The 19,388-nt window shown below is 37.0% G+C and overlaps 2 protein-coding genes across 2 annotated transcripts; both read left to right on the forward strand.

Annotated features, from left to right (window-relative positions):
* Positions 1-469: 469 nt before the first annotated feature.
* Positions 470-781, forward strand: LOC127756365 (putative glutaredoxin-C14). Its single transcript, XM_052281717.1, has one exon. It carries the CDS (start codon positions 470-472, stop codon positions 779-781), a length of 312 nt encoding a protein of 103 aa, XP_052137677.1.
* Positions 782-11,210: 10,429 nt separating this feature from the next.
* On the forward strand, positions 11,211-12,494 carry LOC127757666 (glutaredoxin-C15). The gene has a single exon (XM_052283233.1). It carries the CDS (start codon positions 11,546-11,548, stop codon positions 11,858-11,860), a length of 315 nt encoding a protein of 104 aa, XP_052139193.1. The 5' UTR covers positions 11,211-11,545; the 3' UTR covers positions 11,861-12,494.
* Positions 12,495-19,388: the final 6,894 nt, after the last annotated feature.

A 19,388-nucleotide genomic window follows, 5' to 3' on the forward strand; every position in this document is an offset into this window, starting at 1 on the left:
ATATTGTACATATACGTACCCTTCACTTTATTTTAATATGTAGACCAATCTAAGGCAAAGATATGTTGTGAATGGTCCTACCTTAGTTAGCAAGTAGCTTATTCCTTGGAGCATTTTTATATTTGTCTAGAAACATCCAATCTAAAGTATATTGCTTTTCAGAATAATATGTTCAAGGGTGTACGTATAGTACAACATAACTCTCTAGCTAGAGCTAGATCATGCTGGCCTGTTCGAAACACTTCTTGTTCTTGCTTGTGCTGGATCCAAAACCCGTTAAGGAAACCCTAGCAACATCTTTTGCAACTCTATAAAAGGAAGCTACCCCCTGTTGTACCAATCCATCCCAAGTTACCACATCTACTAGCAACCAGGTGCTATAAGCCTACTACACAAGCTCACTAGAGCACACTCCCTAGCTTGCTTGACTAAGTTTCAAACCTAGCTTGCTGTTAGAAAGACAACACAAATGGACCGTGTGATGAAGCTAGCATCCGAGCGTGCGGTGGTGATCTTCACCTTGAGCTCATGCTGCATGTGCCACACCGTGACGCGCCTCTTCTGTGATCTCGGTGTCAACGCGCTAGTGCATGAGCTGGACCAAGACCCTAGGGGCAAGGAGATGGAGAGGGCACTCCTCAAGCTGCTTGGAAGGGGGCCGCCTGTGCCGGTGGTGTTCATTGGTGGGAAGCTCGTTGGGGGAACCAACAAGATCATGTCCCTCCACCTTGGAGGTGAGCTGATCCCCATGCTCAAGAATGCGGGAGCCCTCTGGCTGTAGATCAAGGCCGTGTCATCATGCGTGAGATAGAGAGAGAGAGAGACTAGACTATGGTACCATTCAGGAAAACAAAATAAAAAAGTATATATCTGGAGAGCGTGAAGTGTGTGTTTACATACAATAACATGTGGCGCTAGCATGCAACTTTTGCGTTAGGGCAGGTTTTTTCAATCCTGCTCCTGACAATAATAAGGTTGATTAGCTTGCGAGCACCGAGTGAGATTCACATGCTACATATGTGTGGTTTGTGTAAACTTCATTTTTGATGTTCCTGTTTAGTTCCAGTCGATGTATATGTATCACGTGTACTCGCCCTTTTTCCCACGAGTAGTGAGTACACATATTATGTATGAGAGTTGATAATCAATGATAATTGCATGTTAAATATATGTACAAACTTGCATTGCATTGCATTGATCATCCTTTAATTAATTGTCACGCACACACATGTTGATCTATTTTTTACTACCATCACATGCATTACTTATACATGTTCTTATGTTTGTAAGATTTGTTATATCCTGCATATTAATCAAAACAGATTAGAAAACGAGTATATAAAATCAAACCAAACACTTATACATATATCAGAATAATTACTCACACGCGAAAGGGCCTGTAACCTAGTGGTTACAAGAGCCTCTGAGGTCTTGGGTTCAACTCCCCATGGGAGTGAATTTTTCAGGATTTAACAATGTTGTGCTTTCAGTGGTAGGCGACGTACCCGTCGACAGCGAGGCGCCTGTGGTGACTTCGTCAATCTCTCCAGGATTTGTCGGCCCAGTCTTCGAAGATGCTCATAAATTTGTCGGCCCAGTCTTCGAAGATGCTCATAGGGGTAGGGTTTGCGTGTGTGTGTTCATATATACATTGCACACCTCTTGAGATGCATATATATTTCCTAGAAAGCGCTTTATTAATTTTCCCGTGAATTTGTTCCCTAGAGAGCCTAGTGTTAACACCAGGTAGGGATAAATAGAGAAATTATTGGATTTTAGTAGTGATGATATACAAATATTACCATCTTGTTGTAGAGTGGGGATTTAATTGAATTATGCAGGCTTTTATACATCACTTGCAGTGGGTTGAAAGCCAAGATAGACATGCATGGAGAAAACATGTGTACATGTAAAGAAGAGTTCAAAAAAGTGGAAACAAAATCAATTAATATTGCATACATACGCATCGATTAAACAATTGCATATGCGCGAGTGTTCACGTTCCGATTATAATTAATATATACCTGCATTTTCTGTAGGGAAGTCGAGAATTCAAATATTAATATTTTTCTGATACTTAATTAAGGCTCTACATCTTTTTTTCCAACCTGCGCGCTATAGTGAGGAAATGAGCACATCCTGTATTACATGCTGAAAGGCCAGTATATATTGGGCTTCACATGATGCGTATATATGCAAGATTTGACCTCATAATTGTCAAGATTCCTGGCACCATCGTTTGTCTGTCATAAATATTGCCATAACAATATTTGTTCAGATAAGACGAGAGCTCCTAGCTAATAAAACCACAAAATGCAGTTAAGTTATATTTCACAAAATGCAAGTTATCCTTCCAAAATAATTTTGAAATCAGTAATGCACCATGCATGTAGTTCTTCCTTGTTTTCAGTTACAAAGGCATTCTATAACATCGATCTCTTCACAACTGAAGGGGATATATATATTTGTTTAATTAAAAGAACCCTGTTCTTTCTACCAAAGTCAAGACTCAAGAGGAGCCAAAGCAAAAAAGAAGTACTACAATATGGAGTGAGCAAAAGTAATATAGTCAAGAACAAAGCAAGAAAGAACCACTTTAATATCCACAAAGGTAGTATTTATTTATTTATCTGTTCAGAATCTGTTTTAACTATATGTGCATGCTCTACTTTAGTCTTCTAATCATATATCTAGGCTTAAAGTTCATCCTGAAAATGGAAATAAAGTTCAAAGGCAAGATGTCTCTTTTATATATGTTGGGTGCATGATCAGGTAGCTATAAAAACTAATCGGGCCACTAACTAGTCAAAAACATAATGTCATATATGAGCAGGTTAAGATATATACTTATTCTCAAAAGTCACAATGTTAACTTACTATATATTGTCCTAGTGCCAATCTATATATTTGATGGGACAACAAATGACAATTTAATAGCAAATTTCTATGACATACAAGTTATTCTTTTTTTTTTACTATTTATGACCATAATAAACAACATATTGGTAGATTAACAATATTTCCCTTTTATCCTCAGCCACGTTTTAAATTATATGAAAGTAGCTAGGCCTAAAGTCCATCATGGACCGCGGCTTGGATTATATTTAGCAAGTTGCAGTTGATCTCATGCATGTGCGGAAAGCCCCAAAACTCCTACTTGATCCATTTAAATGTATGCTTTTACAAGAGATCAGGGTGTACACACATACAACTAAGATAGAGTGATAGATAGATATAAAGGTGATTAGCATCCATGAATAGGATATAATATATCGTGATCGGTCTCGGATCGCAGCATCACACATACACTGTATGCACTCACTATCCTAGTGAGGTAATGGTGATGGGATGAGAGAGAGAGAGAGAGAGAGAGAGAGAGATCCCTCTAGCTACTTGCACTTGGTGACTAGCTACTTTATCATTTATTTTTTATTGTTTTTCTGCATCAACAACTTTATTTTGATGGATTCCAAAACCACAGTGGAATGGATAGGTGATATAGATGGAGCATATGCAGGCTACATATCCAAAGGCGTGGCTTGTTGGGCGCCACATTATGAGCATGAAGAGCTCAATTCTTATATGGTAGCTAGGGCTCAATCGATCTTCTATTGTGGAATCACTTTAGTTTTGACTTTCTATTTTGCTTTTGTTTTATTTTTATTGTGGAATCAAATTTTATTCCGTACCTGTACATGTGATGACTAATCGATTGATGGGTATAGGTCGACGGTGATGCAATGCACATATTTGTCTTGTGTCGTGTAACGTATTGTACGAACGATGCCATGTGCTTTGGCCTTCCTAGTGGGCATCATTGTCAATGATATAATCAATGTGTTTTTTAGTTTTTTTTCCCCCACTTTTTTAAAGATGGGATGCAGTAATATAGTAAGGCGAAAGCATTCATCTGCATACAATAAGAGTAATATATATAGTATGGCCCTAATTTGACTGACCATACAAAATACCCAATAAATTTTACTATTGGATTTAATTTTATATATGGTAATCCACACGCATGAACACACAATTAATTGTCAATTATGTGGACATTTTGTTCAAAGAGAATTTGTTGCGTTTCTAGGTTGTGCCTTTATTTGGAGAAAAACAACGTTTGATCATGGCTAGCTTGTTCATGTTCTTCATGACTAGGTGGTCAGAGGACCAGGTATATATGATGGCAAGAACAAGAAGTTAAAGTTCACACTGAAGTTTGAAAGTTTGGTTGAAATTGGTACGATGTAATAGAAAAGTTGTGTGTGTATGAAAGGTTTGATGTGATGGAAAGTTGAAAGTTTGAAAAAAAACTTTGGAACTAAACAAGGCCTATATATGTCTGGTTACACAAGTGCCAATGGAGATCATGACAAGGAAGGCAGGAAGGGATCGGTCAGTGTTTCCCGTATATATCAATCCCGGTATAGTCAGTTTGGACTCATTACAGATCAGTCTTGTATACCACGGCTTATAAATGTACAGTTGTTGATCCTTGCAACCTATAGAACATAAAGGGTAAGAAATCACCATATGATTTTTTTTTTGCCTGATTCAAGTCCCAGGGGTGTAGCTGTATATTATTGCCTGATCTCAACAAATGATGTGCATTCATACGCCTATTTTCCTCATATGTTCTATATAAATCATGTCGATGCCAATAAAATTGGTTGTGTTTACCTAGTCTTATTCGACTGTTCATTTAGAATTCGGCTTGTGTATTTCTCTAGTGATAATCATAATAATATCATTTTATATGGGTGTGAAAATCAAACACCTAAACACATTAAAGTTATAACTTCGATCCGCATGTGCAGGGGACAACCAACGGGAAAACTTCAATCCAAAACAAAGGGGGAAAACATATATATACGAACAATAATCTATTATCTTAATAAATTAATAGAAAAAAGAGCCATCACATTCGCTCTCACGGCTTAAAATTTTTTAGAAAATTTTGAGTCCACATAGAAATATGATTTAAAATACCTAAAATTCGGAATAATAGATAAATAAAATTAAAAGAATAACCCATGTAGAAATATAATTTAGAAATATCTAAAATTCGGATTAAAAATTAAATAGTATTGAGAGAAGAGTTCGTACAGAAATATAATTTAGAAATATATGAAATTAGAATTTAAAAGATAAATAATATTAAATGAAAGAGTCCACGTACGCAGAAATATAAGTTAAAATATCTTAAATTTGGATTACAAATAAAATAATATTGAAATAAGAATCGATGTAATTAAAATTACAATATAGAATATATAAATTTAAAATTTAATAAATAAATAATATTGAGAGAAAGAGTCCACGTAGAAATACAAGTTAGAAATATCTTTAGATTAAAAATAAATATTATCCGAAGAGTTCTTTTTTCAGAAATAACAATTCGATACTATAGTACTAGAAATATAATCAACATTGATTATATTAATTGCATAAAATTTAATACGTTCACACTATATATATACTGTTGGTCAAAGATTCGAAACTGAACATTAATAACAATTAAATCAATTATAAAATGGCCGGAAAGAATCTATAATATGCCAATGTGTCATTTTAATAAAGAAAATCTTGGACTCTCATATATGTATTGATGTACATATAGTAGGAACTTGATTAGGAAGGGGTTAGTATGTGTTATGTATGCACTTGATAAATCGATCTTATCGGGTCACACAACATGAATATACATGCTCATCGGAACGCATATCTCACTCCCGGCAACCGACGAGCTTGGAAATAGCTCCCTGCCAACCAGTGAGTTCAAGGAGAGCTCGCCAGCAACAATGGAACTGTAGAAGAAAAGAAAAGAGTGAGTAGTAGCTACCAACAACGAAGGGATAGAGATATATAGGGGCAAGAAAAGAGCTCGCTCTTTGCTCTACGACTAAAGGCACTCAAGAAAGAAACAAGGAGTATTTTACTGATCAGAGTGGCTTTTAACGGAAAAAAGAGAGAATCTATTTAGTACCACTGAATTAGGGGCACGGTTCAACAATATGCCACTGACTTTGTCGACGTCCATAATATACCATCGCCTTTCCCTTAATCTCTACAATTTATCATCGTGTCCACGGTCTGTCAGCTACGCGCTGTTTGTACTGTTAAGTTTTTTTTTTAATAACCGAAATACCATTCGAGTCATCTAACCCTAGCACGAATCGTTCGATGCCTCGGTGCCTTTTTTTCTCTTCGAGCGCTGCCCTTCCTAGCACCACCACGCCGCCTCCCTTCCCAGCGCCGCCACGCGCATCTCCGCCCGCGGCCGCTTGTATGCCCTCGCCGGAGGAGCCTCCCGCCCCTCCCCCCTCCACCCAGCTACCCCACCAACCTTCCTCAGCGCTGGCCCAACCACCATCCCCAACGCGCCATCCCTAGCGCCACCATCCCCAACACGCCATCCCCAGCGCTACCATCCCTAGCACTAGCCCGACCACCATCCCAAGCGGCAGCCCGATTACCATCCCCAACACCGGCGCCAGCCCAAATAGGAGACGACACCCCTGCTGAAGTCATGTTGTCATCAGCGCCGCCGTTGCAACCAACGGGAGATGGCGCTCCTGCTGAAGAGTCGTCGTCGTCGTCAGTACCGCCATCGCAACCGACGGGAGACGATGCCCCTGTTGGAGAGTTGCTGCTGGCGCTGCTATCGTTGTTAGCGCCGCCGTGTCACAACCAAGGGGAAATATCGCCCCACAAGGTATGGTCTCAGTGTCACTGGTCTTGGTCTCAGTGCCATTGGTCTTCATGTTCCTAAGGGCATATTTGTCTTTTCCTCAATGCAAACTAACCATCTGTGGCTGTGATAGTAAATCGTAGATATTAATGGAAAGACGATGGTATATTATGGATGTCGATAAAGTCAGCAGTATATTGTTGGACTGCGCCAAACTCAGTGGTACTGAGTAGAATCTCTCATGGAAAAAGGGTGATGCCTATTCCATTTTTGCACTTCAGCCCCTATCAATATTCTTTATCCTATATCTCCTCTAAATAAAAGTATTTAAAACAATCTATGTTGATCTAATTAAGCCTAGCAAATTTGTGCCAAATGGCATGGAAGTTTTTCGCTTGAGTTATATCGTACTCCTAACTGACAAAGGTACTCTTTACTTGCTCTTTCCTTTTTGCTGAAACCAGCAATTTCTACTACGGCTATGTTTAGTTCCCTTCAAACTTCTAAAAATTCTGTCACATTAAATGTTTGGACACATGCATGGAGCATTAAATGTGGACGAAAAAAAACCAATTACATAGTTTTCATGTAAATTTCGAGACGAATCTTTTGAGCCTAATTTGACAATGTGGTGCTACAGTAAACATTTGTTAATGATGAATTAATTAGGCTTAATAGATTTGTCTCGCAGTTTACAGGCAGAATATGTAATTTGTTTTGTTATTGGTCTATGTTTAATATTTCAAATGTGTGTCCGTATACTTAATTTTTTTTTTTTTGAAAAGGAACTAATTAAACACGGCCTACATACCTTTTAATGCTTCTACACGGCGCAACCATTCAAAATGATTTCTACTACATCTTTTAATGCTTCTACACGTGCAACAATTCAAAATGGGAGTACTGAATATACGAATGTATGCCACAATTCCAATTCAAATTATGTCCAAACACATATGAATCAGTTATTCGATCCTTATAACAAATTGGCTGGAAGCTAATATAATACTATTCTATTGCGCTAAATTAAATATTTGGAAATAAATAGCGTAAGAGCAAATATAGATAAGTGCAAAATAATTAGGCCAATTAGGCCGAATGGACCTTGGTACAGAAGGCCAATCAAATAAAATTAAGAAAGAAGATAAAACAAAAAAAATTCTAGACAACAGTTATGGTCAGAGAAACGTGAAACGTCATGTATCATGAAAACCAATAAGTATATATCCAAATGAAATATTATAATATTATATATGAAAAATAAGCTATAGTCGTGCGAATGTGCGACTTAATAGGCTAGTATGTTTGATGTACATATATATAGTAGGAACTTGATTAGGAAGGGGTTAGTATGTGTTATGTATGCGTTTGATAAATCGATCTTATCGGGTCACACAACATGAATATACATGCTTGCCCAAGTGAATAATGCATGTAAATGGGCAACTTTCCAGCATTAAGTTAGTGACAGAAATTGTAAAATATAGCAATTACTGTACTTTAGTTTCTTCAATGGACAAACACAACGAAACAAAAAAAACAATTATATAAGATAAATTGGCAGAATTTCTAATTAAACTAAACTAATATACACAGTCTTAGCATACTTAATTTTATTTTTTTAAGTAATGCTATTGAGGTTCATAATACATGTATCTAGCTTTTTTTTCTAAAAAAAAAATCATAATTGAGATGTCATGATCAGAGGTGCTGAGAAAATGGCACTATATTAGTTTAAAGGTAAAGATGGGGAAGAAGATAAACAAATTTACTGCAAGGTTTCTGTACTGTCACTGATCTATTGTATTATTAAAGTAATACTCCATCACATTTGCTTTTTGGACATAGACATTATTTCTATATATCATACATATACTTTTCATGATAAATTGTCAAAGTATATTTGCCTTTATGTGAGAATAATATTTGTAATGACAGTAGCCACGAAATCTGCGCGACCACCATACTAGTTAAACAAATCATTCAATCATGCATATGTATACATACGTGTATGTGCACGATGAATTGATACACATACATCAGCATCTAATGCTTGTATGTGGCCCTGGTCTTGAAAAAGTTATGGCAGATTCAAACCTTATCATAATCGTATGTAGGGATCTTTCAAGCTTTGCTGGGATTCCATATATTTTTTAATTTTTTGCAGTTGTTGGCATCCAAAAATATCCCAATATTCCCCATATATCTTGCTAGCTATAGTCCCCATTTAAAGTTGTTTTAAACGTTATCCGGTTGTACGCGCATATCGACCTACTTTATCAGATGGACATGGACACATATGCATGTATAATGAAAAACTGTGGTCTTCATGTACTTTGCTCTTTAATTTGTAGAGATCAAGCCGCCAACTGATCGATGTTTAAGTACAGCCGTACAGGCCAAATAAGTACCATTGTTTCGCTTACACCTAATTAACTATAAGCCATATATATTATGCCTATTAATTAGCAGTAAAAATATTTTATAAGTAAAATTTTTAGATTATGTTCTTACAGCTTAAAAACAATGCTGGACAACAATTAATGTATGATGAAAAAACAAACAAAATCAACTGTAAAATTAAGATTTAAAATTTTGGTTGCGTCCAATAAGCTACTCCCTCTGTCCTATAATATAAGGGATTTTAAGTTTTTGTTTGTATTATTTGACCACTCGTCTTATTCAAAAAATTTGTGCAAATATAAAAAAACGAAAAGTTGTGCTTAAAGTACTTTGGATAATAAAGTAAGTTAAAAATAATAATAATTCTAATTTTTTTTAATAAGACGAGTGGTCAAACAGTACAAGCAAAAACTCAAAATCCCTTAAATTATGGGATGGAGGGAGTAAAAGCAAACAATAGAGCTGTATGAGTAGGTTATTAGCTAGCTACTCGTAGTTAGCATAATCATTTATCTGAATTGATCAATATTTTTACTGATTTAAAATATACCTGCACTTTTTTCTTAGACCAAGTCCAACAGTTTAGCCTAGCATAGACTCTTGGGTAGGAGGAGGCTCCTGGACATGTATCAGCCCTCTAACTTTTAAGTTAGAGGAGCTCCTTCCTTTTGGGTAATATATAATTAAGTGCATGTCATCTATCTAGGCACCATTCTATACACAACACTTGAGAAACAAAAGCTATAAACATATAATCCACCAAACTAACTTTTTTAACCCTTTATCCCTTTCCTTACTTCATGCAGCAAAACCTTTCATAATATTACGTTTTTAATTAATTCAATAATTAGCTAGGTAATTAAAGTTATGCCTTATTAACTTTGAAAAGTATAATTGAAACGATACTATATTCTTTAATTTGTCACAGCGTGACGAACATAGGCATAATTAAGCTTTAGGTATCAAGGTGTGTGGTGAGTGTGGTGCCGACAGTATAGATCGATCGATGCATATATGCACTCCTTTAGTTTCCTCCCCAATTGGGTACGACGCATGTTCGATCTCTAACCTGAACAATTCGTAGTACTCTCTCAGTGATTGTAAGTTATTCTAATTTCCTCATGATAAGTCGATCAAATAAGTCAAACTACTTTGACCGAGTTTATTGAAAAAAGAGTCAAATTAGTTTCATTAATCCACTGCAAAATATATCTTCATAGTGTATTTATTTGTTAACGTGGATGTTGATATATTATCCTACAAACTTGATTAAAACTTCAGACAAAACTAAAATGGCTTATACTAATATGGAATAGTAGGATTAACTAAGGGGATGTTTTTGTTGTCGGCCACACTTACTGTATTTGCTACATCTAAGGTGGTGTTCTCTTCTCACGAAGATGAAGATTGAGTTTTTTACGCAAAATGAGATGGTATTAACATATGATTGATTGAGTTTTAATTGTTACAAACTTGAAAAATATATTAATATAATATTTGAGAGCAACTTTCATATAGAAAGTTTTCGCACGAAACACACCGTTTAGTAGTTTGAAAAGCGTGCCACGAAAATCTTAATTTTAATCTAAGTCTTATTGGAGAAAAGAATGGGACCTAAGTTTAAACAAGTCTGACTTATTTGACAACTGATTGGTTGGGGTCATGGTTGGAACAAAATTTCCTTCCCCACAAATTAAATCCCATACATAAGTCAGGGACTCAAAAGTATGCAACAAGATTTTTCTTAGGTTTGCTCATATGAAACAAAACTGATCACCTGAATTTAAACAAGTATGATATTTTTTATTGGCAAATGGTGGCAAAGTGTGTCTGACGCGGAAGAAAACCATAACTAAAACACACAACAATTTAATGATATTAAAACAAACACAAACACATGTACTATTAATTAGTACCAAGGACATGCCGTCTGTCTGCAAAAATCTATCTTTGCAGGTGGACGATAGCCTCACCCCATTGTCATTTTCGTAAGCAGCCGTTTGGCTCCGAGAGATCTATTTGCCTAGAAAAATTATTTGGCATCGTCTGAAAAAATGATTTTGCTATAGTGACGACAACGACAGAGGCCAATACGTGCAAACCCTACGCCGAAAGAGCGAATTGAAAGAAAAAGTTGGCCTCTCTCTTCACTGCTCATTTTCAGCGTGCGATCCACACGTCCCCCAACAGATTCTTATGCCCTCACCACACCACATTTCTCTCTCTAGATTTCTCTCTCTCTCATGCACAATTGCACAGTACACGATTCTCCTCTTCCTCTCTCTCATGCACGAACGCTATAAAAACCCATGTACACCCTGCACTCGATCGCAAGCCACAACAAACATCCATCACTGCAGCAAATCATCATCATCATCACATACACTAATCGATCGATCAGCAGCAGATAGCTAATTAAGCTTGTTTGATTAGTTTCGCCGGAGATCGATCGATATGGAGAGGGTGGCGAAGCTGTCGACGGAGAAGGCGGTGGTGATCTTCACGGCGAGCAACTGCCCGATGTGCCACACGGTGGTGAGCCTCTTCTCCGACCTCGGCGTCGGCGCCGCCGTCCACGAGCTCGACCGCGACCCGCTCCACGGCCGGGACATGGAGCGCGACCTCGCCCGCCGCCTCGGCCGCTCCCCGCCCGTCCCCGCCGTCTTCATCGCCGGCAAGCTCGTCGGCTCCACCGACCGCGTCATGTCGCTCCACCTCGCCGGCAAGCTCGTCCCCATGCTCAAGGCCGCCGGCGCCATTTGGCTCTAGATCGCTCATCATAATTAAGCTCAATTAATTAATTAACCTTTCCAAACTTCACTGTTTTAATCGCTACTACTTTCGTCTTAAAATATAAAAATATAGAATCGGATATGACATTTCATAGTATAATGTATCTGGACAGGAAGTCCGTCCAGATACGTTGTACTAGGAAATTAACGTCTCATCCAGTACTAGATTCTTATATTTTAAGATGGAGGGGGTATATTTTTACTACTACCGTTATATATATTATATATATGTTATTTACACATGTGCAATGCACCTTTGTATTGCATGCACGTGTGTAAAAAAAAGGCACACATACGAGTTTACCACTTACGCGAGTGACTGAGAAGTACTATATATATCTTATCTAAGAGAGATTATCTAAGAGAGACTATACTCACCTGAGGACTGCCAATATTTAATTGTTAGTTTGATATACATAAAGGGTGAGTGAGTTTTGCCGCTAGCTAGCATTAACTAGTAGTAATTACATATGAGGGCGAGGAATATATATAGCGAGTCTTTTACATGTAAAATAGGCTTTAATGTTATCCCTCTCCAGCTCTTTTTTCCAATGAGAGCTGTGTTTTGTAACCTCGTGATCGGGAATATAATGAAGCATTTTAATTATACATATGCCGGCGCCTAAAATAATTGTGTCATCTATACCATTCTCTTACAAATATATGATGCAATCTAGTGGCTGATATGTTGTACTAACTCTAGTTAATTCGTCTCTTTCTTGAGCAAAAGTTTCTACATATATATATGTGCCTCATACATGGAATTTGAGAATTTATCTGACAATATATATATGTAATACATATATATAATTTGCTATTCAAATTAAAGCATATATACATAACCACAACCCGCTAGGCAAGAGGTGAAAACTCGACCCGATTGAAATATTCCAACGAGTGCAACTGGGTGGCGCTGGGTCCATGCAATCTAACAAATAAATCTAGTAGGAATCCCTTTTTGAAGGCGATATTCTAATATACAAATGCACACGTACATATATATCTGCAATTAGATTGCATATACTACCCTCCATCCAGAAATATATAGAAGACGCGGTTTGGTTATCGATCCAATGTTGAGTTCAGACTAACGATTAATTCGATATAATATTTAGGTTTTATCATAAAAAAATTGATGCTGTTGGATTTGTGTTTGAAAGTGCTATGATTTTGTGGACTAACGAAATAGTGTAAGAAAAGTTCACCATCGAAGCTTGTTATATTTCTGGGGTTGTACGTATATGAGATGGACGGTAAAGATGCATATAGATTTCCATTCGTGTCACCAGCTACACAAATCATCCATTGTTTTGATGATTTTGATCTATATGCATGCAAGGACACAACCGAATAAATGTCGAAATAATTCAGGATGTTTAATTTTTCACTGATTTCAATTGTAAGAAGAAGTCCTTTCCTTTAATTTTACCATTGTTGTTGATTAATGAACTACAAGACCACACAGGCAAAGCCCCTGCCGCATCAAAATTTTTAGAGTGCAGGTGTGTGTGTGTGGGCGCGCGCGCGCATAGGAATTTGAGTTATATATATATATATATATATATTCCAAGTTAATTAATTTGATTGTTGGAGGTGTCTTCCTCTGTTTTTTTTAGTACTATTTTAGAGGTTCCACTACCACTAACTCATATAAAAGTAATGATAGATGCTTCATCCATCACATTTTAGAAAATCATTAATCGTGAATTCTCATAGTATCAGATTCCATGTGACATGCCATTTTTGTCTCCAACCTATTTAGTAGATGTATGCAGAAAAGTAAATGGGCCGTTATTCATCACATATATTCTTGAGAGATTGAAGGAAGAAGTCCCACTCATACAAACTCCATTTGAATTAGCCCAGTGTGAATTGGTAGGGTGCATGGCCTGGCCCAACTGAAGAATCCCAACTGAAGAATAACTTGCTTGGCAATCTGATTGGATTGTAGGGATCATATATATTACTAGTATGATTTCTCCAACAACTTTCTACATTAGCATTATTAAATAACTATCTTGTTTGTAAGCTAACCACCCCCCCCCCCCAAAAAAAAAACTTTTCTCTCTTTTAGTCAACACAAGTCAGAAGTGTTGGGATACGCGTAGGCTACGATAGCATGAATCAAAATTTTCTATCGTGTAAACCAAGACCCATGCAAGTATTAGATCATAGATCGTTACCACTCGACGCGCTGCGCAGCGGAGGAAGGCGCTAAGAAGTCGAAGGAATTCTCGCGAAGTAGCGCGAGTCGATGTAGAGGAAGTAGTCGATCGCACCGGCTCGACCTTCTTCTCCTCATGCGTTCTCCTCGCCGTATTCCCATGCCGATTAGCACCGCAAACCAGCGGTGCCTCCACCAGTATCCACACGTACAGGGACGGAACACCACGCGCAGATGTGCTAGCACCCGCGCGCGGCTAGGGTTTTGCTCAGGGAGGGGAGTGACGGCTAGGGTTTCTCACGTGATGCAATGCATCCACCGGTCACACCCCTCACGAATATATAGGGTCCATCACTCGGGCCTCCAAGGCCCGTAGGACTCCTATTCGGATCCCTATCCGAATTAAGCTCATATTGGATCTCCATCCTATCCCCTTATTCCGGCCCATTAAGCGTGCGACCCTATAGGTTCATGTATACTCGGCTGTAATTCGAAAACTCCTTTTCGGTCCACGCGTCAACAACGGCCCCTAGCAGAACGTATTGACCCACCGGGCATACATAAAGATCATATCGGCTGAACCTCTAGTGTATACTTGTATGAACCCCTTTGCCTCACGATATCAATTAAGCTCAAGGCTAGATATGTGTCATCCTCTAATAGCTCAATCATTCACTCGAACCTGTTGATAGATTATATAACTTGTGATTGACTCCTCAATCACCTTTGGCATGGCCATGCGCTTCCATAATCTACAACATCGAGGGGCCCAGAGATATCTCTCCATAGGAGGGGCAAATCCCATCTTGATTATTCATATCTCACTACATGTTTCACAGCATACCCGAAAACTACTTTTATAACTACCCAATTACGGAGTAGCGTTTAGCAGTCCTTAAGTAAGCTACTACACATGTTGGGAACCATGATAATCTCAGGTCTAAGGATTCAACACCAACACTAAATGAGATCACTGATGACACAACACATATGGCTCTTGCAGTGTCTCATGTTGGGTCTATCCAACAACATGTTCACCAACATGTGTCCACATTATTAATTTGGTATCTCTATACCATGATCTATGAGACATGATCATCAATTAATACATGTGCTGATCATTTAAACATATTTGTTCCACATATGATATTTGATCAGGGATCCTTTAGAAATAGTAACAAACAACATAAAGAGTCTCATGAAAGAATCACATATTCATTAACTAATAATGAGTTATCTATTTCAAGGAACAATGTCGGACAAATATGTAAATATAGTATGTGATGCAATCATCTCTATGATTGCCTTTAGGGCATATCACTAACGAGAAGTACTCAAAAAATATATCATGGTGAAATAACAAAAGACTCGATTTTCACCCTGATATATTTCATACTTTTTTATCGGTAAACACAAATATAATGGAGAAAGCATTCTCAAATCAATGGGAGGTGCTATTGGCAAGCTTTTCAGATAAATCAACGATATTTGTCTACTCACTACACGAGTTTTCCTGGCGGTTTGTGCCACTCAAGAAAAATCATAATCCTTGTAGTGATTGAATGATCCATCCTCTCTCTGTTGATCTATAAGCTAGAGCTAGCTAGCAAACCAATGTACAGTATATGCTAATTGAGACTAAACTATCTCTTCATCCAATCCAGCAGTCTTGCATCATCTCCATCCAATGCACATACATTACATTATTTGCCACATTGGCTGAAGTTAGAAGCTTCCAAGCATGAAGTGGTCCAAAAGATGCCAAAAACAAAGGAGGTAGCAGCTGGTACTATTTGTTCTCTATCTCTTTTTTTAAGGTGATACAATTTGTCATACATTAAGTAACATGCAAAACCAACAAAACCACCCAAACTTGGAGGCCATGTGACTTGTGAGAGTTGGTAGTGACTTGGAGGCATGGCACACTCCAAAAACCAGAGCAATAATATAACTAATCCATATCCATTGCATGGACATGATGCATGGTCTCTCACTTTCAAGTTATGAACACCCCAAAAAAAAAACCTCTCAAGCTCAGATGAGCCAAGCCAACAAACAACTAATAAATATGGAGGAGCCCTACATATGTCAATGCAATATTGCATTGCATCAACCAATCGGATGGCTCGGCTCTTATGGGCATAGGCGGATCTAAGGGTGGTCCTGGGCCATCAAAAAATTCTTAACCCAATATATATATATATATATATATATATATATATATATATATATATATATATATATATATATATATATACATACATACACACACACACACACAAACACACATATGTGAAAAGAATTTTTTGAAAAAAGAAAAAAAGTATTTTAATATATTATGATGCACATATCCATTTAATATTTAGAGTATTTTAAAAAATTATATAAGTGTATCACACATATAAAAATTATAGATTCGCCACTGCTTGTGGGCCGTCCGATCTTCGATCGATGGCGTCGGGTAGGTGGACAGTGTACTGTACATCATGGTTGGCGACAGCAGATGGATGCAGACTACTGTTCGTTAGTCATGTTTGGCGGCTCAGGGCCCATGCATCATGTTTCACTGGCTTATGTGACATCCCGTGTGAGCACATGATATTATAGCTTGATATGGAACATCCTTTGGTTTTTTTTTTGTTAATTTATTCTTTTTGTTATGATGTGGTTCATGTTTCCCTACTCTTTTGTTTTATTCTAAATTAGTTTAGTAAAACTATCATACGGGATATTTGTTTCTCTCAAAACTATGGAGAAGACCAAAGTTTAGCCCTCATCAGCTATCGTATACGGTACCATTCGATCCCTACAAGATTAAAAAAAAAGAAAAAAAAGAGAGAGAACATAATGTATACATATAATTCTTTTACCATTTTCCTTAATGAAATGTTTGCTTCTTTTTACGTTTACTTGATACTTTAATTTACAGTAGTTCTAATTAAATGTGCTACACTAAATTTTACCCTTATTAACCACCTCTTCAACCTATTTGGCAGGCATTGCATAAGAAAAGTTATGCATAAATAACATTTTGGTTACATGATATAAAAACATATGGTTTCCTAAATACACAACTTCAGTGAAAGAGACTAACTAAACTTTTCATTCTACTCGTTATACCTTAGAGGCTGCCAATCATGCCAAGTTAGAAGTTGCGACTATAGGATGGCATTCCCCAATTTTATTTATTGGGTGAAAATTCACACAGAATTAATCTAAAGCTAGTTTTAGGTCTTGTTCATTTCCACTGCAAGGAGTGGATGAAATTTTGGATTTTCATGACACGCTTTTCAAACTGCTAAACGGTGCGTTTTGTGCAAAAACTTTCTATATGAAAGTTGTTCTAAAATATCAGATTAATCCATTTTTCAAGTTTGTAATAATTAAAACTTAATTAATCACACATTATTACCACCTCGTTTTGCGTGAAACACTTCATCTTCATCTTCATCTTCAGGAGATTCAAACACCACCTTACTCTCAACGACCTGAATTAGTCCCTCTGTTGGTTAATATAGATTCCCATTTATATAAAAGTTTTCAAGCTTTGTAAACCTTTGCTAACAATTATCCTAATACAACAGTTATGCTTAGTGAGTTAGCCTGAGTTCGTTTCTTGCCGTTCCCAACTCTTATCCCTCGTTTTCCGCGTGCACGCTTTTCAAACTACTAAATGGTGTCTATTTTACATAAAAGTTCTAAAGGAAAGTTGTTTTAAAAAATTATATTAATCTATTTTTCGTTAATTAATCACTCTCTAATAAACTGCTCCGTTTTTCGTGCCGTTGGGGAGCACTCCCAATCATTAGAAACAAACACAGCCTTAGTGGCACAGTGGCATCAAAGCTTCAGAGTATTGTATGAAACCACATTTATCCTGAGGGAGTAATATGTACTCCCCTGTTTTATATTTTGACTTTTTTAAGTCAAACTTTTTAAATTTAATTAAATTTACAGAAAAAACATAATAATATTATTAACACAAAATAATCATATTCAGTGTAATGTTGCTAAATTTTTCTACAAATTTAATCAAACTTTAAATTTGATTAGAAAATAGTTAAACCATCTTATAATATGAAACGGATGAGTGATTAGCTTGAGAATTTCTGTATTATGAGAATTTATGAATGAATTGGTTCTGTTCCAATAGTATGATCTGCACATAAGATCCTGACAAGAATACGGTTAGTTACAGTATCCATGATGGGGTGTGCATTGTCAGATGGGATTGAATGCGGCTGTCGGCTGCGTCATACCCTACGTGTTGCTCCGCGTACACGCCTGTCACAACTCGATCTCATATTGCTTTCAACAGCAACAAAAAAAAAACATTCATTATTCATACAAATTTGGGTTTAAAAATTCTGCTAAAGATTTACTCTCTAAAAAGTCCCGTGGCCTAAAATTACGTCGTGTGATTTTCAGTTTAATGGAAAGAAATTACTCCCTCCGTTCACAAATTTAACCTGATTTATCACAGCCTCTAACACTCCCTCTCAACAACAAAATCAAAACTATATTTCCACAAATTTCACGCTAAAATTTCTGCTAAAGATTTTCTTTATAAAAGGGCTTTGATTCTTTGTTTAAGAAAACGTAGCGCAGCTGCAAGTTTAATGAGAAAACAATTAGTAGTACTCCATTGGCAAATTTTAATTCCATTTTCTCACGGCCTCTAAGGTTAGTTGTTTTCATTGCAAAACACTTAAAAGTAGACAATTATATTCACACTAGGTTGCCCAACCTAGACAGCTGTCACGCATCCAGGACCTTCGGCCGCTCATCCAACGGTGAAGGAAAATGCTCAGGACAAAAGAAAAACAAAAATAATAATGCATATATCTCTAAAAACACATTTTATCTGTCATCTTCTTACGTTGGGGGCATCGCATAAAATTAGTCCCAAAATATAAATTCTCGGTCTATTTTCTCTCTTCACCGATAACAAACAAACCCACATTTTGGGTTTGTTTGAGGGAGTTTATAACCACTACATTTTCTCCCAAAATAAAAAATATCTTACTTTAGCTTCTCATCTAAATTCTGAGAATCTGTAGTTACAAAATCTAGAAGCTCTGGTTTCTTCAGATTCTCCAATCTATTGATTAGTTGTTTCTTAGAATTTTAAGCTGCTCAAACAACACCCTTTAGGGGTTAAAATGGTAAGAAGCGGTCGGAATCGGTTAGCATCTCTACAGAAACGACCCTCGATCGATCGGTAATTGACCATGTTTATGATTTATAGTACTCAATCTCAACGTTAATACGATGAAAAAAAAGACGATGTCTTTTATATGAAAAACTACGCTTCGATCGATCCGGAATTTCCATCATTTCA

This window comes from Oryza glaberrima, chromosome 12 (assembly GCF_000147395.1).
Source record: "Oryza glaberrima chromosome 12, OglaRS2, whole genome shotgun sequence".
In the NCBI taxonomy this organism is placed as follows: Eukaryota; Viridiplantae; Streptophyta; class Magnoliopsida; order Poales; family Poaceae; genus Oryza; species Oryza glaberrima.

Coding starts and splice junctions, on each gene's coding strand:
- LOC127756365 (XM_052281717.1), top strand. CDS start 470: ATGGACCGTGTGATGAAGCTAGCATCCGAGCGTGCGGTGGTGATCTTC.
- LOC127757666 (XM_052283233.1), top strand. CDS start 11,546: ATGGAGAGGGTGGCGAAGCTGTCGACGGAGAAGGCGGTGGTGATCTTC.